This window comes from Hippoglossus hippoglossus, chromosome 8, assembly GCF_009819705.1.
Source record: "Hippoglossus hippoglossus isolate fHipHip1 chromosome 8, fHipHip1.pri, whole genome shotgun sequence".
In the NCBI taxonomy this organism is placed as follows: Eukaryota; Metazoa; Chordata; class Actinopteri; order Pleuronectiformes; family Pleuronectidae; genus Hippoglossus; species Hippoglossus hippoglossus.
In genome coordinates, this window is record NC_047158.1 from 21692980 (window position 1) to 21718063 (window position 25084).

The following is a 25084-nucleotide window of genomic DNA, read 5'->3' on the forward strand; positions in this document are numbered from 1 at the left end:
GGATGAATTTCATCCCTTCATCGAGGCCCTCCTCCCCCATGTCCGTGCCTTCTCGTACACCTGGTTCAACCTGCAGGCCCGCAAGCGCAAGTACTTCAAGAAGCACGAAAAGAGGATGACCAAGGACGAGGAACGCGCGGTGAAGGACGAGCTGCTGGGGGAGAAGCCAGAGATCAAGCAGAAGTGGGCCTCGCGCCTGCTGGCCAAGCTGCGCAAGGACATCCGGCCCGAGTTCCGCGAGGACTTTGTGCTCACCATCACGGGCAAGAAGCCTCCCTGCTGCGTGCTGTCCAACCCCGACCAGAAGGGTAAGATCCGCCGCATCGACTGCCTCCGCCAGGCCGACAAGGTGTGGCGGCTGGACCTGGTGATGGTCATCCTGTTCAAGGGCAGCCCCCTGGAGAGCACGGACGGGGAGCGGCTGGTCAAGTCGCCCCAGTGCTCCAACCACGGCCTGTGTGTCCAGCCGCACCACATTGGAGTGACGGTCAAGGAGCTGGACCTCTACCTGGCCTACTTCGTCCACTCACCAGGTATGTGGTGCAGTTACCTGTATGACACACACACACACGCACACACACACACGCACACGCACACACACTTCCTTCAGTGTGATGTGTCACTCACACCTCGGCATGTGGGTCACAGATTAGACCCTGCCCTTCGCTAAGTGCCGAGCTGAGCCGATGCCAGGCTTTGTTAAACGCGCTCAGGACGGAGATAACGGCGCCGGTTTCACATTTTAAAGTCTGCGCTGTGCAATCTTGTAAAAATATTTTATCAGATCAGCGCTTCTATCTGGTTTAAAGAGATTCTGAGAATTTGACAGCCAGGATTAAAACCTCTGTTTACCCACAGATATGTTTGCACTGGTACATTTGTTCAAGTATTTGTGTGCAAATTTGTCTAAATCCAAATGTGCATGTTTTCCGGCGCCACGTGTAAACAAAAGCATCTGCAAACCTGTTTATCTGAGTGTGCATGCATGTGCATACGTGTGCACGTGTGAGGCAGTTTGTCATGAGGCTTTAATCCGTGTGTATGTTATTGTGAGATTGGTGTGTATCAGTAGCGGTGTGATGAGTGTCTGTCTTTGCTCTGTGTGTGTGTGTACGTGCAGTTGTGTGGAGAACGCAGTGACAGCTGGCCCAGTCCCAGATAGTTTAGGAGGCAGGAAGAGTCGGCCTGTCTGCAGCCTCAGCCTATAACGCATCTCTGCACACACACACACACACACACACACACACACACACACACACACACACACACACACACACTCACACTCTCTCTCTCTCTCATCGACACAAGTGGACACACTCAGGAGCTCTTGCCTCAGACGCCCAAGCTGCCCCTTTATTGTTTGTCTGATTGTGCTGATCACACACACACACACACACACACACACACACACACACACACACACACACACACACACACACACACACACACACACACACACTCGACAGCGTGACTCTGCCTCTGTTCACCAGATGTTTTATTTTATTTTTGTATCTTTTATTTTTCCACACTCGACTCTCACACGTTTCCTACTCCACCAAAATCGAGATGGTGGAGTATTTGTGTGTGTGTGTGTGTGTGTGTGTGTGTGTGTGTGTGTGTGTGTGTGTGTGTGTGTGTGTGTGTGTGTGTGTGTGTGTGTGTGTGTGTGTGTGTGTTCTGCTTGGTCCACACTGTGAAATATAATAGTTGTTAATATTTAATTTCAACAATAATTCTTCTGTGTCACTAAATAGCTCAAAATAATATCGTAATTCTAATTTAATATGATAATGATATATTATCAACTATGTTTCTATTCATTTAGTTAAAAAAAGAAAAACACTTTAGAAATACATTGGATTTGGTTCTCGTCATTTGAAGGAATTAAAATTGTATATTAATCATATCGTAATGACTGGGGCATTACTGCAGTGGTCTTAGGAGAGCAGGGCTGTTATTCATTACCAATAATCCACTTTCACCATGGCTCCGTCTTCACACAAACAGCAAATCAGATTTCTGTGGTGCGCACATGTCGGCATTCTGTTTAAAAAACGTCTGGAATAATAACGCTCGTATTTGCAGATGCTTGAAATTTGCTGTGTCCTATATGTGGTTCACGGGTGTAATTTAGTGTAATTTATTCCAAAACTCGAACCCAGATTTACGGAGGATACTTCAGAGGGAGCGCGACCGCAGTTTTTAACTGTGTTCATTTGCATTTTCATATATTTTTCTTTTCCCTCTCGGTTGTTGAGTTGATTTACAGTTACTCCCCAGTCGTGTGTTTTTCTGTGATGCAGGTATGTGCAGGTGGAGTCTCACTCACACACACACACACACACACACACACACACACACACACACACACACACACACACACACACACACACGTATCGTCACAGACCCTTCTCCTGCCCTGTGCTATTATCCCGGGCTTCTCTTACCACAGACTGGCGAACATCTACAGGCCCCTAATTCCTCTCCTTGGCAGGGAGGTGCAGCGTTCCTGTGAGACGGAGCACCCCATGCCAGGCTCCTTTCAGCCCAGTGTGTAACTCTGCTTGAGTTTGCGGGGCCTCCGTGAGCGCCCCTTCCTGTTCCACAATATGCCGTGGCGAACCGCGGCTCAGATTAGCTCCCAGCGCAGCCTGGTGCCCCTCGGAGAGAAGCCCTTTTTGTTTTTATTCCGTGCCAGAATCCAGCAGCCACTCATCCCCCTGCGCACACTGACCCAGTCTTTATCTCTGTGCTGTTGTGCGTCACGTTTTTCTTTTTGTACGTACACGAGCTTCCTCATGTCGATATTGTTGCTATTTTTTCAATTAACTATAAGCTTCTTTATTTTTTAATTGCTCAACTGGAAATTTAGCATTGTTCTTTTCTTTCCTTCTGTCTGAACAAAGTCGGACACATTTGGGTGCACGTCCTCTGGCGTGGCCGGGATCCACCTCGCGCTTGCACCTGGAGAAGGAGGTGAAACTATAGGAAGTAACTGAAATGCAGAAACCGTCCACCTTGGTTTCAGGGGCTCGCATTGCCGTGTTTTCCGGGAGGCGGGCCGAGGTTAACCAGAGTTTACAGAGGACGGACAGACAGTGGCTCCATTCTAACCTTTCGGGTGGCAGCATTACAGTTTTATTCTTAGCTCGCCATTCCAGGGTGTCTGTGTCTTGCGGAAGCTATCAGTTGCCAGGGCCTGATGGTTGGACCGCCGCCGCCTCACCCGCCCGTCCCCGCCGCGGCGGCGTTTCACTTCTCTTGTGCCCATTGATGCCACCGTCACTGGCTGAGAGGAGAGGAGAGGGGGGGGTTCTGCTTTCAAGCGGTGTGATTGACAGAACAGGAGATACACACACACACACACACACAGCACCCCCCCCCCCCCCCCTCCTCTGTTTCTGCTTCCCTACAGTATGTGTCTCTGCTTTTGTCCAATTATAGACTTCGGCCCTTGGAGGCGGGGCAGTGAGAGCTGGGACAGATCAAAGCAGCTGAACTCAGATCTGCACTTCTGCTCCACAGCTGCACGGCAACGTCCCGACACGTCGAGCTCTGGTCCGATCATTATCTTGTGACTACCTGGCTGCACGCACACACACACACACGTACATTCATGATCATAACGGTTCTGGTCTGTGGAGGACGCTAGGGACACGACCACGTCTTTGATCACTTGTCTGTCCAAACCCCAGACTCGCCCTCTGGACGCTCCGGGGCCGTCCCCCGCCCAGAGACCCCGGCTCGGGTCGGGTCTTTCCAGCGACATGCTCCATATTCATCAGGCTGACGGAGCCGCACAGTTCCAGCATTAGTCATGTTTGGAGCCCGCGCTGCCTCATACGGCTTTCATTACTTGTGCTGTTATGATAAAAAGATGTTTCTGAGAGTGCAGCCTCCATATCTGCTCTCTGTGCTGGAGACAGACGGACCAGAGAGGTGCTGGGCCAGGCCTGGAAGCCAAGTGTGTGTCTGTGTCTGTGTGTGTGTCTGTGTGTGTGTGTGTGTTTCACCATATCTCTGTGCCGCTCTGCTGTGGCTGTGAAGCTAAGATATTCATTTACTCGTCAATGTGTCTGTGTGCACAGTCCTGACGTTACAAATGGCCCAGAGAGTCTCTTTTAATAGAGGACGAACAAAGAGAGGGAGCGACAGGGAGACAGACGGCCAGACTGAGAGACTGAGAGACTTAACGCCTTCACGTCACGCTAATCCATCAAACACATCTTATCTGCTCGGCCCAATATCCTGTGCTTCAAAAGGGAGGTAGCCTTATCAGATGCAGTTACATAATGAAGGAGGGACGGAGTGGGATCTGTAATTTTCCACACCCGAGATACGTGTGTGTGTGTGTGTGATGGTTTGTGGAGGTGAGACAACGTGGGTCTGCAGAATGTGAGCAGTAGAAATACTTCATCACGGTCACGTCAGGTTGTCGTTTCCACGAGAAGAATCATAATAATCCAAAAAGAAAAAAAGTGTGTGTGTGTGTGGAGCAGAGGTTTCTGGGCGGAGAGCAGAGTTCTGGCTCCGGTCCGCGATCCAGGAACCGACAGAGAAATGTAGAATGTCGGCGCCGAGGGAGCCGACATTCATCTGGTGTGAAAAACACTGCTGCTCCGACACTTTCTTATGCTTTGTTGTCATTTGGAATCATGTGCCCAATAAAGTTTGAGCTTGGGCGACAGCGTCAGTGACACTGCGGTGTTTTAATACGCAGCGAGGCTCCGGGGCCTCCAACTGCTCCGGCTTGGCCCCTGTTCACAGCCCCCCCCCCCGGTTTTTCCAGTTGCTTTTTGCAGCGTGTGTGTGTGTGAGTGTGTGTGAGTGTGTGTGAGTGTGTGTGCGAGTGTGTGAGTGTGAGTCGTAGAAGGAGGGAAAGAGAAGCGTGGTGTGTGCGGAGTGTAGGGAATCGCTGGTAAACAGACTGGGAATCTGACGCAAACTGTCACACCGACACTCGCTCCGATCTCCCGACCTCCGCCCGCCGACCCCTCGCAACTTTCCCCCCCCCGCTCTATAGGTTCGACCGCTGAGAGGCTCTGTGGGTTTGGTACCGGGCCAACCTGCTTTGTATTCACTGTAATTATCCAGTTTAGTGAATAATGCTGCAAGAGACACACAAAAGACAAAGTATAATTCTAAATTAAGTCTAATTTTGAAATAAAGGTCAGGTCTTAGCTTTGCAAATAGAAAAATTCCTTGTACCAGAAAGTGCCTTTTGTGGGAACATGGATTAGCTTTATTTCCTAATTTCACTGTACAGTGATTTTTAATTATTTGTGTAATTAAGGTAAATAAATAAATGTTCTGGTGTCTTCTAGAAATTCAGCCTCATTCTCTTTGCTCCTTTATTCGGCTGCATGTTGCTCATATTCCATCACGACAGAAATCTATTTTATCTTTTGTTTTTATTTGACTGTCTTACTGTCTTGTTTTTGGTTTTCATGAGAACAACAGCAGAACACAGATTCCCCCCCCCCCCCCCCCCCCCCCCCCAGGTTCTTTGTGTATTATTTTTGCTCTCCGGCACCGTCTCGCCTCCGTGTGAGAATCTGCGTGACCAGTCCTCTCTTTCTCTGTACGGGCGCCAGGCCTGAAATCTGTCCGTCCCCTAGAAACATACGTATCCCTGCACAGGAAGGGCGGCTCGGCTTCTTAGCGCCTGAGCCGAGGGGCAGAGAGCGGGAGGAGAGGAGAGGTGAGGAGAGAGGAGAGGGAGAGGAGAGGGAGAGGAGAGGACTTTCTTTTCTGGGCCGGTTCCCAGCAGCCAGATTCTGATCAGTCCGCCTTGTTCCCTCGGTCCAGTGGAGCAGAGCGCGGGGAGACTGCCCTGTAATTGGGACGGCTCTTTCCATTCGGGGGGAAAAAAAACAGAAAAGGGAACCGGAACACCGCGACGCCGCCGAGGACAGATCCCCCTTCTCTGTGTGCATTCTCACTCAAAAATGAGCAATTATAACAGCAACAAAAATCCTCTCACACAAAACAACCTAAATAAAATCCTTCAGCTAAAACGCTAATAATGAAGGAAAACGAATAAAAACCTGTCTTTTAAATTATTTAATATTCTCTCGTCGAATGCATGTGAATGTCAGTCGCGGCTGTTCGGGTGATACTGAGCACTGATATGAAGTAAAAAAAAGAAAAGCGTAGAATAAAGATGATGCAAAATGCCATGCTGAAAACAAAGGGAGAGGGAGGGCAGATATTCAGGCTAGTGGGGCTGGTTGGCAGCGTTTGGCACCCAGAGCTGCGGCTCTGTTTAGAAGGTGCCAGCTTTTCAAACCGACACACACACTCCCTGCCAACTTCTCTCCTTCTGATCCTTTTCTCTCTCCCTCGCTCTCATTTGAACATTTATTCCCCCATATCCTTGTTTTCGCTTAACACTTCTTCCCCTCCGCTCGCTCCCGGACGCCCCCTGCCACCTCGGCCGCGGACGCTCTCTCACAGCGGGTCGCCGGGAAACGCGAGCTTCCACACATTTAAACTTTGGTCTTATTTAGCCTGAGATTTTTGGCGCGTTGAATGAAGTGACTATCGTGTTTCCAGACGTGTGTGTGTGTGTGTGTGTGTGTGTTTTCTCCCTCCAAAATGTTTTCCACCTGCTTTAAGCCGAGCGAATACTGTTACTCGCCGTGATGGAGCCGCTACGGATTCAGGTCCAAAACAAAATGGAGGATAAAGCGCGGCTCCTCTCCAATCAGAGCACAGAGCGATTCCACATGTGGAGGAAAAATATAATAATTCTGAACGGTTCCTGCCCTTTTAATGTGCTTTCGCAGTTCGTCGTCGCTGCAGCTCTTTGGCTCAATGTCCTCGGTCGTAGGCAGAGCAGGTAGCGTTGGTCTTGGATTAAAGACTCGTGGGTATTTAGAGGAACATGTCTTCATTCAGGAACCGAGACCCAGGGGCCCCGCGGAGACCGTGGGGCTGTGAGTGATGGGCATTAAACGCCGGGAGTGGGGGTGGATGGAATTACTCAATAATGATCAGAAAATTAGAGCCATTATTGAGGGAGAGTAAACAGGCCTCTCTAAGTGTGAAAGGCCCCATTCACCCCGGACCAGGAGCAGGACTCCTTTCTTCCTTTCATGGATCCACCCACGGCCTTGAGAGCCCCGCTTTTGTTCCCTGAAATAACAGAGTGAATATATGAGGTCGCAGGGGTGGGGGTCCTGTCGCCACCGCTGAGCGCAGTATGGAAGAAAGCTCCTGGCTGTAAGGTTCACCCCCTATTTATCTGTCCTTTTGTTTCTGCTTCACTTCTGATTTATTTCTGTGGCACATTTGGGGGGTTGGTTTTTTTTGGGCTCCTCAAACTTGCAGTTTCGGATCAGAATTAAAATGAACTCGTCTGTCCTGATGTGTTCAGAGAACACATCTGTTGTCCCCCCCCCTGCGTCCTGACAGCCGACAGCCAGGGGACGGCGGCTGTTAACTAGGCGCTAATGCGACTACTTCCTTGTTTGTCAACGCAAACGTCCTTATTAATGGGAAACGGGTAAATAAATAAACTTGCCGTGTCGCTTACGCGGGGGACAAAGAACTGAAGAGTGGGATTTACACTTTGAACGTGGGAGAGAATAAAGGAGGCTGCGTTCACAGATTACAAACATTTCCCAGTGTTTGTCGTGAGTTTTTTGTTTTTTGTGAAAACACACCTTCTCACATTGGTATTTAACAGTTTCCTCATTCAGGCCGTCCTGCTCCTGCTTCCTCTCTGTCCAGCTCCGAACAACATGACAGAAATCACCTGACACCTTCGCTCGCTCCCTCCGTCTGTTCAGCCCTCACATGGACGGCCAGCTCCATTTCACAGGCTTCATTTTGGACGGTAACGTTCTCATTATACCCGTCGACTGTCGGCACTCGACTCTCTCGTCTATAATCTCAGACTCATCTGAATTCTTATTGGCAGCTTGGATGCATACATTTCGCAGAAGACGGTGAAAACAACAGTTTTCTCTCTCTCTCTCTCTCCCTGGTGAGCGATGGAAATATGAGGGAGATTAGGGCGAAGGGAATGAAATCACATTGTTTGGATCCACTCATTAGAAACACATGTCCAGTGTGAGGTTTTAGTTTTATACGTTTTCTGTGTTTATGGCCTGAAAAGAACTCACTAAGCCGCCGTGCTCCGGTGGAGAAACGGTTACTGACTGTATCGGAGTACAACTGTCCAGAGCGGCCGGTGAATAGAGTTGCCATGGCCGCGCTGCCTTCCTTTCCTTTTTGTTTCCTCTCAGCGTACCTTTCCTGGGTGACGTCCAAGGAGTGTCAGCGCCTGGCCTGGTTGGCACGGTGCGTGGCCGTGCAGAGCCGGGGCCGTTTCCGTGGCACTCCAACCCACAGTGTGGGCAACCGGAGCGCCGGGGCTCTGCCAGAGGAATCCACTCAGATCACTTTCACTGTATAGAGGGCATCCCCGCGCTCAGATGGATGAGCAGCCACCTATGCGGAGCGGGGGAGCGGCACAGTGCACGGACAGAATCACATCGTGTGCACGAGGACGTCAGAGTTACATTCAAAAGAAAAGAAAGCGTTTCTTGGCATTCCAGATTTTCTCTTTCTGGATGTGCTGTATAAATCACTGGACGTGGACCAAGTGAGACGTATAAAAATGTCAAACTGTAATGTTAGAGCCAGGTCTCCCCCCCCCCCACCCCCACCCCGTAATGTTATTCATGCATTTTGTTCAGCTTAGTTCAGTCCGGGGGGGGTTACACACGAGTTTGTGCCTCCGAGAAGCTCTAAGTGCCCTCTGAGGTGGCAGCTCAAATATAATTAGCTTGTGATATGAAAGCGTCGTCTGCAGGGAGACTGAGCTACTTTAACCCTCGTGCTGTGTTTGGCTTTAACTTCTCATTATGTGGAGTCCCACACGGCTCTGGTTGGACCTTTATTACAGTAAAATCTGTTTTTTTTTTTAATGATTTGTTTGTAGTTTTCTGCCGTTTTACCCAGTTTGTTGTGGCAAATTGACGAAGGTGACAAAATACAGACGCAGCCGTTCGGTGTTGTTACTGCAACAGGCTGTGTTTCACCTTTGTCTACGATCCATTATCCTACATAGTGATTATGTTTGAGCTCAGTCAGACGCTAATTTGTGCTGCATGTAAACTACGTGCAACCCCATAACCATGAAAGTGTGTAGAGAGCATGTTTTACTGCTGTGGTCTCAAACACAAGTGAAGTGTAATTCTCCTGCTGCAGAAAACATGTCACCAGGTCAGAACCACTTCATAGAGATTCTTAAAACCAGCATCGAACCGATGAACCCATTAAGACCAGAGGTGCTGATTAAAACTCAGTGTTGTTTAAAGACAACCTGAGTTTTCTGAAGAGCTGAACGTTAATTTCTCAGCCTCTGAAGCAGATGAGACATGAATTAAAAACGTTTACATTTCACTGTATAAAAATAAGAAACAAAGCTGGCAAACTCGGCGAGCTCCTCCCTCTTCTTCATCCCCTTTACGTCTCTTTCTGACTGAGTCTTCCTCAGCAGGATCTTTGTCTATGTTTGAATCTTCTTCAGTTGTTGTTTTCGTCAGTGAAACTCTGATTTCAATATCGCTCCCGTCACGCCGCTCGTCAGCCGTTAGTCTGAAACGCTGCTTTAAGTCGTGGACACAAATATGTTGCATCCGGTCTTAATGGGTTAAAGGAGAGTAAAGTTTTATTATCTGCTGCCGCTCCACCTCTGCATCCACCTGTGGCTTCCGATGGTTTCACGTCCGTGTGCACTCTTAAAGCTTCAGCGAGTGATGAGGTCATAGGGGGGGGGGGGGGGGTAGCGTTGGCGTTGCGTGCGAGCTGATTATTCGTTAACATGAGCCTGCGTCTCCTCCCTTTTTCCATTTTCCAGCCGCGATCTGCTTCACCTCTTAAAAGATAATGCCTCCATCCCTGGGGCCCTTTGTAACTCCACAAGAGCAAAGAGTGTGTCGCACGCACTCGATGAGCGAGAGCGTGTCCGTGCATATGCTCACGTGCCAGAGAAGCAGGCCGAGCGACAACAAACGCCGTCTGCAGCGGAGCATACGAGTGTCCTCTCCGACACCTGAACCCCCACTTCACACCTGATGCCTGTGGGCCTTGTATGTAAACATGGAGAGGAAGCACCACATTTGGTATCGAGATGTGCACGGAGATGTGCACGCACTCGCACAGTCAGACCCAGCTGTCCCACGGCAGACATGGGACCTGGGGTTCGAGCGGGGGGGGGGGGGGGGTGATGGAGAGGAGGTAAACCAGGCCCCAGGTGGGTCCCCCTCACTGGTGCCGGACTGGGTGCCGTCTGTCGCCGCAAACAGTTACAACATTATCTTGAAATTTCATCAACTTCCTGCTCCTGCTCGTAAATTATCTGCAAATCAGCCGCTTGTGGATGATGAATATTACAATTACACGTATTCTGTGTTTTCCCCTCCCTCTGGTTTTCCTCCGAGCGGCAACGGAGCCAATCCACTGCGTTGTTCGCCCTTTGTGCGGTGACGTTTGATTGGTGTGTTATTAGACGCAGACCACCCGGCCTCTGAGCTCTAATTGAGTTTCCATTCTTCTGCTGCTGCGCTTTAGTGCGGGGCTTTCCTCCAGCAGGCCAAACATTCAGGGGAAGGAGACTCAACGTAAAGACGGGTTCTGCTCCAGTGGCACGGTGATATAGAGAAGGTAATTCAAGCCTCTGTGTTTATTTTAGGAGCTGATGATCTAGAGATGGCCGTTAAAAGTAGAGGGCAAACAATTTAAGAGCAGTAAATCTGAAGTGAGCAGAGGAGTGGGTGTGGGAGGACAGGGGGAGAAGGAGGGAGGACAGGGGCTCTCGCTGCCACTCGCTCTGTGTGTCCCACTCCAAGCAGAGTAAAAAAAAAAATACTTGAGATGACAATGAATTAGAGCAATCTGGCCTTCATTCTGCGGTGAGATTGTTATCTGCGGTTTTGGCCCTGATCCGCTCTGATCCTCCTGCTTTCTTTCTCCTCTGCCGGTTCTTTTATTGTCGTTTCTGCTCTTTTCATCTCGGTTTACTTTCCCTTCTGGCCTGGCTGTAAAAGTGACCTTAAAACGAAGCCATTCACACCGAGAGGCATCGGTAAGAGTCCCATTATCTGCACTTCCTCCGTGCAGGGTGGTTTTCCTCCACCAGGGCCCGATCACACAGACTAATGTGTCTGCTCCGAGGCCAAGTTCTCTGCTTTTGAAACATGCTCGGAATTTTTTTCCTCCCGTCCGACGGACTGAAAGATTCTGTCCGTGGGCATCGATTCAAACTACACAATCCTGGCAGCTGCATAAGGAAATCTTTATGATAAGAGCCGCGACTATCCCAGTAAACTAAAGATGTCCCACACTGAGGGCTGCTGTTTCACAGTCTCCCAGAACACTCCAGTGCCAATGTGCATAAAATCTTCTAAGAATATTTGGAGTGTTTACCCGGCACGACCAGTGTCACATTCAATATGTCAGACACAGAACAGCCCTCGGGTCAGTTAGAAGTTATTCATGGTTAAAGCCACTCCAGCGCCGGCACATCACTGATTCCCACACAGCGGCGCTTGTGCCTCGGGTTCGACTTCACTTTACGTAATTAATACAAAACGTTAATTAATACACAATTTGAAGTAGTAAATATATCCACATGTCACTGATCAAGCAGAGAAATGGAAATAGCTTTAAGTTATGGACATGCCGCTCCAATGAAGGTAAAGACTAATATCTGATGAAAATAATGGATAAATAGAATCATACTAATTAATAAAAGGTTGGTAGAGTCTTTAGTTAGCTTCCAGGCTAATGGATCAATTGGTAAAATGGTTTTAAAAGTAATACAAATATATAGTTGAGTATATCTATGTAGTGGACATCTTCAGGTTCATCTTTATCTTTAGTAAAGTTGGCTAGAAATGATCGCTTATTGGTCAAATGGACAACAATAATGGATAAACAGTTTAAATATAGTTAAAAGCAAAAGTTAACGATTTGAAAAAATGTAATTATAGATGTTCAAATAGCCAAAAGTAAAAGATAAAGCCAATAGTTGGCTGAAAGTAGGCTAATGGATAAATGGTTGATTTAGCTCAAACTAATCAATAAGTTGTTAAATTCAGTATCATAAAGTCCTTAAATAAATAACTGAAGCTGTCGGGAAAGTTAAAGGAAAGATTAATAGTTTCCCCAACAGCTCGATGAAATGAGTTAATGCTAAAACAAAGATGGAGCGACTGATGAAGCAGCTGAAAGTAATGGCTGGGTGATGAATAGCGGAGGGGCTAAATGGTTAAACGCTGGTGTTGATGGAGGATCTCAGCTCATCGGCCTGTGGGGTAATTCTAACAATAGTTTGGAAACAAACAGGGAACATCATTATCTCTTTGCCAAATGTGCGCTGGAACTGTTGATTGATGTCAATCGAGGCTGTCGTTTTGGCAACGGAACGTCTTGTTTTTCGGTCTCACATTCTTTGCCGATGCCGCCGTCCCAGTGAGAACAAATCTGATACGTTACCCAAAACCCAACCTCGAAAAAAAAAAGAAATTGTGGTTCCCTTCTTTCTCTCTCGAACCCTCGTCTCCTTTTCGCTGGGCTTCAGTTGTGTGATGAAGTAATCCCGACATATTTTATGTCCTAATGCAAAACAAACAGAGCCAAATTACACACATTCTTCCCCCCGTACTGATTCGTGGAAGTTGTTAAGCAAATAAAGCTCCTTTTCTCTTTCTCCTTTTCCATCCCGCTCTCTGTGGATCTGTCCCGGCCAGAACTCTTCACCGAAACGGCCTCGAGCACAGACTCTCTTTTGTGGTTCCTTTTTTTTTCTTTTTCTACAAGGTGTTTGTGAAAAAGAACAGGACTTTCTGTCTTTGGGCCGCGGTTCCTCCGCTGTGCCACTGCGCCACAGCTACCTGTCTGGGTTTCTCTGTCCAGGTCGGGTCTGGTACACCCACACACTTTCTCAGATTTGATCCTGGAAATGCTCTGGTTTTACTCTTTATCGACTGCTTTCTGTCTTCGTGCAGCTGATCCACTTTCCGGCTGTGGAGGAATCTCCGTTTCCTGGCTTGTGTCCGTGGGTTCAACCAGCACGTTAGCCTGTAACGATTCTATTCTGGCTTCATTTCTGAGTAGTGGTAGGAAGCAGAGACGCGTCGTCCATCTTTAGTTACACTGTTTTGGAAATGGACACAACCTGCGACACGAGGAAAACCTCAGTCTCAGAGGTCATGAGCTGAACGGGTCGAGGGAGCCACGTGTTCCACCGACGCGTTCCCACGTCGGGTGAGTCCAGTGGCGTGTGCGTGTGGACACTGTGTTCCCGCCGTGCGCGGCTCCCGTGACATGTATGATACCGTGCATGTGTCCGTGCTGAGAATAATACTGCTCGGTTAACTAAGCCATTATTTCAGCAGTGACAGGAGGGTGCACACACAAACACACCCGCACTGCCTCACTGGGTTCTGCACGGCCTGTCATTACAGAACCTTGATGTGGTGCTGGGGCCTCTTATTACTGCTGTTATATGAAAACTTTCACTCACTCGCTCCACAGCGCCCCCTCTGTTCTGGCCCCGCTCCTTTTTAAAAACTCCTTTTTTTACCTCATGTGTTCTCCATTCCCCCCCCCCCCCCCCCCCCCGTCTCCCACCTCGTCCAAACCCACATCCATTTTTCTCGCTGTTGCAATGGGACGCCTGTTTGTTTTTAGTGTGTAAACCATCCTGACACATGTCCCCAGGGCAAATGGCGGATATAGGAGTGTGTGTGTGTGTGTGTGTGTGTGTGTGTGTGTGTGTGTGTGTGTGTGTGTGTGTGTGTGTGTGTGTGTGTGTGTGTGTGTGTGTGTGTGTGTGTGTGTGTGTGTGTGTGTGTGTGTACGTGCAGCAGCAGCACACATTTAGGTATGAAATGGGAGATGGAGCTGTCCCAGACGTTGTTTCCAGCTTTGTCGATTGTGGTTGACAGTTATTGTTTTGGGCTTTTTGAATAATAGCGTCACTATTGACCCGCTGATTAGCGAACTCTCTGCGTGTTTATACGTAACGTGTAAATTCAAAAAGACTCGTTCGACCAGGGGCCCGACGACGACCCCCTGCCGCTCCTCCACCTCTCCACCTGTCACACTTGTGCTCGGAGGATTTACGACATAATATGTTTGTTTATTGCGAGTCCTGATTTATCATCCAGCGGAGTGAAGGTGAACAAACCCGCAGCGAGCAGCCGTCCTCCGGCGAGGGAACCCGGGGTGAGCGGGTTCACGCTGCTGCCACAGAGAGCTCTCTGTTGGAGTGTCAGTGTAACGTACAGTATATACATCTGAGAATGTTTAGAAACATTAACTCTGAGTTTATGGGAACTCGTGAGAGGCTGATTTAATGTGACAGCGTCAGATAACTCAATGAGGGAGCCCAAGTGGAGGGAGTCGGGGAGGTCGAGCTTGCGAGCGTGTACCCGCATGCAGGCGTCCACACGCACACGCACACGCACCATGTTTTGTACGTCTGAACCTTAATTAACGAGGTCTCTGTGCCCCGCGGTGGTGCTGAGTAAATGAGCGAGTCACCTCGGGGACAGCAACAGGTAAATCCTGTTCACATCATCCCCAAGGCTCCGCTTGTTCCATAATTTATCTATGAACACCCCCCCACTCCCCCTCTCTTACCTCTAATCACCTCTGCACCTCCATCTGATCTCCTGCCTGCAGCGTCTCCTCGTCTCGTTGGGTTTTTTTCGCAACCCGCCACTCTCGCTCTCTTTATCTTTCGCTGACCTCAAAGTGCATCTCACGCAGTCGGGTGTATCGAGGTGACGTATGTGGAGCAGTAGGCCAAGGTGACACCGACGCTGTTATGCCAACACACGGCGACAGAATTCGCTGGCGTAGTCAATAAACCGTGTGCAGGCGTCGCACGCGGTGTCACGTTGGGTTAGAAAGTGATAAATAACCACACAATGCTCACATGGGGGTGCGGCTGCAATGAGCTGGAATCAGACCCTTCGTCTTCCTGTGACCAGGCGCTTTGCATGAGACTGTCATTAGCACCTCTAACTTTGTTAGCGCTTGTCATTTGCTTTCAAAGCCCCATGACTGGATCTGCTAAGAAAGTGTTAGAGAAAGAGAAAGAGACACAGAGCAACCCACTGCTCCAGACTTCTGATCGTCTTCTGCTTCCATCGTTTCCACTCTGCAGATGGTGATTACTGCAACTGTCGTGCACTTTAAATATATTATAGATATTTTAACAATGATATGTTGTATTTACTAAAAGCAGGGCATCCTCAGTAGCTGCGTCATGTTTTCAGGAATAGTTTTATAACTTATTTGCTTTATTTACTTCCAGTGCAAAGCTGAAATCTCCTGCACCTCAAACTCTAGAGATGAGACGTCAATGATCATCTCAAGGAAATTTACGGGCATCATCAACTCATATTTCAGAGTTTGAGTCGCCGCTCTTTTTCACGACACGTGCATTTAGAGAGGATCACCAACCGAGTCCCCGAGTTCCTCCTGATCCATGTGTGCTCCTGGTGTGAGTATAACTTACAGTAGCGTGGTGAGTCTCCTGAGGTCAGGGAGCTGAAAATCACAAAGACATGTGGAATGCTGAAAGTTGGCCAATACAAACAGGCAGGCCTGGCTCTCCATCCGTGCAGAGCTCAACAAACCACCAGCGAGCCCACTGCCATCCTCTAACTATAGGTCCAGGAGCAGCCCGGAGCTCCATTCATGTCCACAAGACACAGAACAACGTGGGCAGGCCGCAGGGAGCCCAGCGCCACCGTTCTCCAAGGAAGCGGCAGCGCTCAGTTGGCACATTTGATCTTTCTTGCTCCAAGTGGCAGCCGACAGTGAGGGAAACCAAAACAATGAGCTAAATACGAACAAAAATCATCTACCGTTCATATTTATATAGAATCGTGTTTGTATTGACTTTGAATTAAGAATGACCTGATACTTTTAAATGTGTAAATTAAAGGTAACCTAACCCTAACCCCCACCCCATTGTATTTATGACATACAGATGTTTTCACAAGTCCCGAAGACATTTTCCTGCCGCTGTTTACGAGAACGCGAAAGTCCGAGTCAGTTGCTGCAGACATTTTCCATCCGCCGAGTAAAACATCCGAAGAAACGTCCCAGTTCATGCTCGAGCAGCAGGAAATGCTCTGCTAAGCGTGTTGTTGAAGTTTCAAACACGTGACGGACGAGAAACTAAAAGAATAAACACAATCGCTCTGTTTTCCGTATCGGACTTTAGACATTTTTGTCCCGCCTCCTGCTGCTCCGCCCGGGAACCAACCCAACGTCCTGCTGCTGCTTCTTCTTCATGTGAGAAAGACAAACTACTATTTTACGGATAATTTACGGAGTTCATGTCTGAAAGCGGCTTCAGAAAGCAGCCTTTGATAAGGTTATAAGATAAGATAAGATAAAACTTTATTAGTCCCACTGTGTTGCAACAGCAAAGACGAGAGTCAAAAAATAGACACCAATAAAAGTAATAAATAAGTAAACGTGCAATATAAACACAAGGAAATATAAAAATATGAGTATTGCACAGATAAAAGGCTCGTTGTACTTTAGGTGAAACTACTTTTCTTTAATGAGCCTATGAGGAACAAGTTGTAATAAAAATATATATCATTTATCTATTTGGGAGGCTTGTCAGGAGAAAAACAAAATGTATCTTAACTGCAGAAAGTCTCTCGTGCTGGATAACGTGCAAACCCATCACATCAGTGGTTTTGCAGTTACTGGGACGTAAATTATTTCGGTCACACGATCGTCTGACTCATTGTTGGTGATGAAAACCCGGAGCTGGGTGTTAGGTTGTGGTTAGTTTCTTGAAGTGTGCATTCAGTGCACACATGGCGAGTAGAGAAACCAAATCTAAATATAGGAATTTAAGGGGGGGGGTTTTTTGGTTCAGGGAAATCTGCAGGTTCCACCTTCGACTCTGCTCAAGTGCAAATGTTCCCATTCTGAAGCAGAAGCAGACTTCACAAGGAGCTGACGAGGTTTTCCTCCCCCGGCTTCTAATCAAAACCACCGTCAGCTTCACCCGCAGAGGGACGATCCATGCGGTTCAGTTTCCCTCGCTGGCACACGTCCATGACAACAGGGCATTTTGGTCCAGCAGAACTCAGTTGGCTGCATCAAAATGAAGGGAGCCGTTAGAGTTTCACTTACTGAGTCAGGGAAACGGAGCGAGAGAGGGAGAGGGAGAGAGAGAGAGGGAGGCAAAGAGAGAAAACAAACACACAGGGGTTGTTGAATTATGGGTAAAGACAGCTGAGGCTAACCAGGTTTGGTTTCCACGGTGCAGTGGGGGGCTTATTGAAAAACAAAAAGACTATGACTCAGTCCCGCTCTCAAGGAGACGCTCGGCCTGTCGACTTTCTCTCCCCAGAAATTCAACAAAAACACATGCAGTCGAAAATAAAGGAGAACACCTTCAAAAACATAAAACCCCAGGGTTCAATATGGTCACGCAAATGTTCCACGTATCCTCACTGCTAATGCCAAAAAAGGAGGAGGTGGGGGGGCAGAGGAATGGAGGGAGGGGAGAGAGAACGAGAGGAGGGATCTGTCTTCACATTTGCTATCAATTTAGGGCACTGAAAATAAGCACCAGGTTTCACTGGAGCCGAGCAGAACACCAGGAATGTTTTTCTATATAAAACCGAGGGAGGGAGAAATCAAGAGAAATGGAGCAGGGGAGAGAGAGAGAGAGAGAGAGAAAGAGAGAGAGAGATATATGGGAAACAAAAGGGTGGGGGGGGGGGAGGAGAGAGAGAGAGAGAAAGACAAAGCAAAAGGAGGATTGGTGTTTGACTGTAGCACCTTGGATCCAGATGTTTGCTGCAGTTCGACAGCTCTCGGGGCAAAAGTCGGGCGGTTTGTGACTCGTGACCTCGACGTGAACGACGGCTCGACAGTTCCATCATTTCACCTTCGAGTGTGTGTGGTTACAGGGAGGAAAGCTTTAAGATCACACACGGATGAGTTTCTGCAAACACCTACATCCAGATGTGTGTGTGTGTGTGCAGTTGTGTGTCTGTGTGTGTGTGCTTGGTGCAGACAGGAGACCCCCCCCCCCCCCCACGCAGGCCCTGACCAGGCACAACGGATGAGGAAGTTTCTTTTGAGACGATAATCGATTAGTTGAAAGCTTCTTCGGGTTCAGAAGAAAATCCTGTCGCTCAGGGATTCTGAAAATATATAAAAGTATAAATAAATGGACAAAAATGTAGTAAAAGTACCACATGGACTTTTCTACTTTAGTAGAAGAAAGTAGAAGCTTTGTAAAAATGTACCGGAGTAGTAGAAGTACAGATATTTTTATGATGTAGTGAAAAGTACATGAAAATAAATCTTTAGAAGTAAAGTGCGGATACTTAAGTACAGTAACAAAGTAAATGTACTTTGTTAAATTAAACTACTGGTATCAACCGAACACATATTGCAGTTTAAAGTGAGTGTTTAGCAAATAGAAAAGAAGTTTTAACAGATTAACATTTAGAATTATTGACTAAAAGTTTGGCAGATATAAGTAAAAACTAAGTAGCAGTATGAAAGCAAACTTGATGGTTTAATGATGTGAAATAAAAAACGTTTTCTACCGAATCAAGGTGGTAAATAACGTCAGTAAAGTTGAACACATCTGGATCTGTGGGGGCTCAAAGCTCAGTGTTAGTCTGTGGGACACTTGAGGTGCTGAGGACTCGAAGGAGGCAGATCAGCATCCAGTCGCTGAGACGTTTGTACACACGAGGCTTTGGGGACACAGAGGTCGTCTTTCACACGGACCCCAGCCTCAGTCTGAAGTCGAGTGGTTGACCCGCTAACAAAGCTCCTTCACCCGGCTCTTCCCACCAACAAAGTGCTGCTCTCACGCCGATAGAACCAGTTGAAAAAGACCCCGAGTAGAAACAAGGAGGGAGTTAAAGAGAGGGAGAGGGGAGAGAAGGGGGTGTGGGGGGTGGGGGGGGGGGGGGCAAGAGACAGACCAGATGTGTCTTTTGTTTAGATTTGAACGAAGCGGAAAGGAAGGGTGTAGGAGTTAGGAGGCAAGCTTACAAGGAAGAGAAAGACAGGGAGAAAGTGGGAGTGAGTGGGGGGGGGGGGGGGGGGTTTGAGGGGAGGACTAATGAAACCAAAGCATTCATAGCCGAGCGCCCTGTATGTGAGAGAGGGGGCCGCGCCGTACAGTATGTGATTACCTACCAGCAAAACCACATTCATTATACTAATTGCTACAATGGTCCCGGCGGCTGGGGGCTGAAAAGGGGGCGACGGCGAGAGGGGGGGTGGGATGGGGGGGGCAGCATTGTTAACATTTGTTAGGCTCATTGACTCCAGAATTCATGGTGTCTGTCATCAGAGGTCGCCGGGATGTTCTCCAGGGTCTGTTTTTCACGGAGGAGCTGATAATCTGAAGGTCGAAGCCCGAGACCTGTTTTCTCCGAGTCTCCCCCCCCCCCCCCCGAGCCGACAGCATCATCATCCTCCCTCGCCCCCCCCCAGCCCTGCAAACTTAATGCACGCACAACAACACGCATCCAGACTGCATCGCATGGGCGCGCACGTTCCAGCATGTGTTGTGCATTCGGGCCCCGAGAAAAAGCAGCGAGACGTTAACCAAAACAGAACCAGAGGGGCCAAGATTTGAGTGATTGGAAAACGAGGCCTTTCCTGCGTTTTTGCAGCGCGGCAGCTTGTGTCAATATTTCACTGTGTGTGTCTGTGTGTGTGTGTGTGTGTGTGTGTGTGTGTGTGCCCAGTGTATACAGCCCTGAGCAGATGACTGGTATGACAGTTAGAACATGTGCGATGGTGAACGCACACAGACGCACACAGACGCACACAGACTCACACAGACTCAATCTGTCGAGTGACGATCACAATCTACCCAGTGGAGGAATGTTGCCAGTTGTGATCAGCAATATGTCAAACAGTCGTCACATTGTGTTATTATCTGATTCTTTAGCGTTCCTCCTTATATATTAGAATTCTTTTAATCTACTAATAATACTATTTTGTGTGTAAAAGTACCACCTGAATGTAAAGTGCCACTCTTTGTTTTTTGGGGATAAAACACTTTCACCTCTTTCAGTTGCTTTTGGTCAGATTTGAATCCTCAAACAGATTCTGCAGCCGTCAAATAAAAAATTAGCTTAAGTCAAATTGACACAAGTTGAATAAATGTATTTACTTAATGTAAATATTATAATTAAATACTAGGTCTTAAATATCTTTAGTTCTTTGTTACGTTAACATTAATTTAAAGCTGCTTCCACCGGGGCTTTAAAATTGTTCATCTTCCTTTTCTAACGTATCTTCAATAACAGGGATGTGACTCCTTCATATCTGTTGTACTGGACAAGTCTTAAACTCAATTTATTTGTACTGCTTGGTAGTATTAAGCGGTAATGTGAAGGTATCATATTGAATATCCTCAGGTTTTTGATATTTTCTTCTGCAAAGTAAAAAGAGCGAAAAAACTGTGAAGTTAAAGACGATAAATCTCATTATGCAATTATTGTTTAACGACCAATTTGAGTAGATGTTGCTAGTTGCTTCCGCCGCTGTTGTTTTCTTCATCTCCTGCTACTCTCTCTCTCCCTCTCTCTCTCTCTCCCTCCCTCTCTCTCTCTCTCTCTCTCCCTCCCTCTCTCCCTCCCTCCCTCTCTCTCTCTCTCCTCCCTCTCTCCTCTCCCCCCCCCCCCCTCTCTGGCTGTCAGTGCGGTGTTGCTCTCAGCCAGGAGAGACCCAGGAAGAGTCAGTCTGGCCAAGGTGGCGGCTGCCTGCTGACACAGCCAAAGTAAATGAGCAACACTCCCTCAGTCTCTTGGACGTGAGCTACTGTTGTAGGAGGAGAAGCTGGGAGGGAATTCCCTTATGTGCACCGGTTTAATATTGTGCAGCACTGTATGTACGTCCATGTATGTTTGCACAAACTCTGTGTGTGTGTGTGCGTGCAATCAGTCAGCAAGATTGATGATAGACGCCTGTCAACTGTCAGGTGGTTTTCACATAGGTCAGAAATAGCCGCGGGGCTATGAGGAGAATTGGGGGATCAAGTGGGGCAGGACGGGGTCGGCATGACAACCCCCACTCAGGGGCGGCATTTTCACTGGAGATGGACGGCTCATGGTATCATGTTCCCTCATGCTGGCACATCACCATCCCCACAGACACACACACACACACACACACACACACACACACACACACACACACACACACACACACACACACACAGACACACACACCTCACAGCATACTCCCCGGGTCAGAGCTAAACCGCAGGGGCCCGACTAATCAGACCACACACACACTAAGGGAAGAGCAAGACGGTGAGATGTGAGTTCACCGCCTGACGACTGTTGCTCTGCGGGGGGGGGGCGAAGACAAGCGAGGGGAGATGAGGTGGATGTGATGTGGACGTGGGGGGAGTCCGAGAGAAGAGGGAGGGGGGGGGGGGGGGGGACACTGATTGGGGCCCTGACCTTTGAGAAAGTGCACGTCAGGAGTGTTTGAGGTGGAATTAACATCTTCAATCCACTGAACTGCCAGAAGGTCGTTACACACACTTTGTCTCGGAGCTGTAAAACCTTCAGACTGAAAGAGGAGGCACCTTCGATAAAGACTCTGACACAGACAACAAAAGAAGAATCTGCTCTTTATTCATTCGTCACTTATCGGCACCAAGCAACCATCACGTTTATTATTCTCTTTATCGTATTTTTCACAAGTAAAAATGTACTAAAAACACGTTTTAAACAATGAATAATTATTGTAATATCCTTTTCATACATAGCAATAAAGCAAACGTTTTTAAAGGGTAAAGGGGCGAATGGTTTGAAACCACAACCTTAACTCAGTGAGCAGTGACAGGGGAAGTTCATTATCAAAGTGCCGATAAAGATCTGATCCGAAAGCAGCTGAGTGCAGAGGTGAAAGGTCGAACGAGAGAAAGTGGAGCAGCGTCTCCTCCGCGGGGAGCAGACGTTAACGCACAGCTCCGGACTCAGACATCACAGAAACGGCAGCGCACTTGTTTTGTGCCGAGGTTTTCGGTGCACATGCCGCTCTGTGACGGCGATGACAGCTGAGTCTCGCCCCCCCCCGCTTGTTCTCTCTGTGGCACGGTGTGGGGGGGTGGGGGGTTGCTTCCATGTAGGGTGCATTTGAAGTGGCTTCTGGGAGGCCCTGGAGCGTGCCGAGAGGTCAGAGGCTACAACAACTGGGCCTCCCTGCACCACCCCAACCTCCTACCCCACCCCCTTAAATCCTGCTAACCCCCCCCCAACACACACACACACACACACACACACACACACGACTTAACCCTCCTGTTTTCATGTCAGGGGCACAGATCACTTCCAGATCCCCCTGACACATTAGGCAAAAACACTCATGCTCCTGTTATCTTGTGCTCGCCGCTGACACAGGAACACACACACAGACACACACACACACACACACCACCATTGTGTCTTTATCACGTTACAACAAACGGCTCTTAAACAACCACACACACACCCCCCCCCCCCTGCCCCTCTCTCCTCTCTGCTCACTTATATCTCATGAATAGCCCATTATGTTTTTCTTTTTTTCTCAGGGTGTAACGCACAAGTATTAACACAACACATTCTGCTTCCCTGTGTGTGTGTGTGTGTGTGTGTGTGCGTGCGTGTGTGTGTCTTTTCATGTGGGCACGTGCGCGTCTCCTCAGGAGGATGTTTTGTTCTCAAACACAGAAGAATCTGTCGTCCGCTCAGCGAGGTGTGAAATTGCACTGTCATCCGCTTCACCTGTCAAAGAGGGGGGGGGGGGGGGGGGGGGGCAGCAAAGTGGCTCCACTCCTTTTGGAGGACTCTTTCTCTCCGAGTCTCTGTCACCCCACTTTCTTTCTTCTGTCCCGTTCTGGAGATCTGTATCTGGGCTTCACCAGGCAAGCGCTCGCTCCATCACCCGCCCCCCCCGCCCTCTGCCTAACATCTGTTTCCAGTGAGGGCCGGAGAAGGGGGATGTCGAGCTCTTAAAATTAATTAGCGCATTACCAAATGCTTGAGTTGGAAGAGGCCTCGCTGGACCCCAGTTGCTCGCCCGACTCCGCCGCTCCTCGCTTCGCCCCCTGCTCCACCAGGCCCCCTGCTCCACCAGGCCCCCTGCTCCACCAGGCCCCCGTCCCCCAGAGTCCCCTGGGGCTGGTTTATCACCCAGGACCAATTAAAGTAGGAAGTGAGGTCGCTGACCCTCTGTCAGGCCTCATCAGCTCCCGTGTCACCTGACAGGGGACATGCCACCACAGGGAGGGGGGGGAGGGGGGGGATGCTGCGCTGAGACGACTGCACTTATGCTTTCTCTGTACACGAGGGAATAGTCATTTATTTTATTTATTTGTTAAACAACTAGAATGTTCACATGCGTCCGACACGGCTCAACAGACAGTGAAAATGGCAAAAAATAAATGTGGAAGAAAGTGAAATACAATTCTTTCTAATAACGGATAATTTAGCTGTAAAAGAGATTCTTGACAACAATTTCCCATCGAGAATAAAACAAATATAAGAGCCTGCATCCATGTGAACATAAAACACTCACCATGATGTAAACACACGCTGATGATTAGAAGGTTTAATGGTTTTCATATTGAAGTGAAAGATCATTTTAATATGTTATCGAGCCCGTTGTGTTCTTCCCTGAAACCACGACACTAATGTTGGTCTTTCTCCTTCTTCTTCTTCTTCTTCCATGTGTCTGCTGCTGCCTCGCTGCCGTGTCAACACCAGGTAAGACACCTCTGTGCTGATGTTTGAGCGTTTACTGAACTGTAGCTCCTCCCTTTCATTCGTCCTCGAAGCATTGGGATCTAAAACGACTTCTCCAAACACGAAGCGTCGAGGTTACTCTGAAGAATTACACTCAAACCGTTCTTCCTCTGAGGCAGACTCACACATAAAAAAAGCTTAAAAATATATTCAATTGAAGAGAGGAAGCCGTGTGTGTAGGTTGTTGGTGGATGTTGTGTTGTTTTTATGTTGCGTATCCAGGCTGCAGCCCAGAGTTTGCGACCCGTTGCAGACCAACAATAAAGTTTGAATTGTCCCGAGCCCTAATGTGCTCCTCGTGTGCCCCGCGGTGCTTCTGGTGGCCAGAACTCCACATGGTACCTTTTAATCACGGTTTATTTGTCTTCACGTGAATGTTTCTCCAAACCAAAACCCATTTGTTGCCGTTCGCGCACATGTGCGTTTTTTGTAAATATACATTTATTTGGAATATTTTCAAAACACGTGCACGCTCTGAGCTAAATGCTGTCGCGTAGCTAATTGAGGTTTGTCGTCAGCTCCAGTCCGGAATTAGATCTCAGCAAGTTCGGCATGAAGAAAAGTTGTAAATGGTTTTTTAATCACATGAGTAAACTTTTCAAATAGCGCTGTTGGAACGAAGCCGCTCTATTGTCCTGTGATCTGTGAGAATGGATAGAAGGCAGAGGAGTGTTTGAAGCTCCCACTCCTCCTCTCCTTCTGTCAAGTCTCGACTGCAACACCTTCATTTGTTCCCAGACCACAATTTTGTCACCCTCTCCACCCCCCCCCTCCCCTCCCCTCCCAATCATCCGTCTCTCCGCCTCCTCCTCTTCATCCTCCACCTTTCCCCTCTCCCACATTAGAAAGTCTACTTTTCTTTCCCTATGTCCCATTACTCCGGCTCCTCCTCCGTAACATTCGGCTTATCTCACCCCATCTCCCCTCTGGAGATCCCTGCCTCTCCACCCCTCCTCGTCCTCGCAGCCCAGTTCTGTTTGCGCCTGTTTACCTCCATCGTTCCACCAGATGGTTTGTGTTAAACTCTGCGTTTGACAGCTCGGCTCAGTGCTTCTTTTTTTTTTCTTTCTTGCCTGATATTATTTTAACATCGGGGGGATTGCTCAGACCTGGAGGAGCACAGAAGAAGGACAGGCAGGGGGTAAAAAGGAAATTAAAATATGAAAAACCCCGATGCATTAAAAGCAATTACTCCGTCAAGTGAAGGGCAGCAGTTGTCACTGGACCCTTTTTTTTGGTCCGGT

The 25084-nt window shown here is 48.3% G+C and overlaps 1 protein-coding gene across 20 annotated transcripts in view; it reads left to right on the forward strand.

Moving 5' to 3' along the window:
* The window catches only part of nfixb (nuclear factor I/Xb), a 115883-nt gene that overhangs the window by 37968 nt on the left and 52831 nt on the right, over positions 1 to 25084 (forward strand). For 19 of the 20 annotated variants that reach the window (XM_034593851.1, XM_034593853.1, XM_034593862.1 and 16 more), the window contains one exon: positions 2 to 533. In XM_034593851.1, the coding sequence (XP_034449742.1) occupies positions 2 to 533 (532 nt within the window). Of the gene's footprint in view, position 1; positions 612 to 713; positions 731 to 25084 lie in introns of those variants that run through there. The other variant, XM_034593868.1, reaches the window with a different exon arrangement.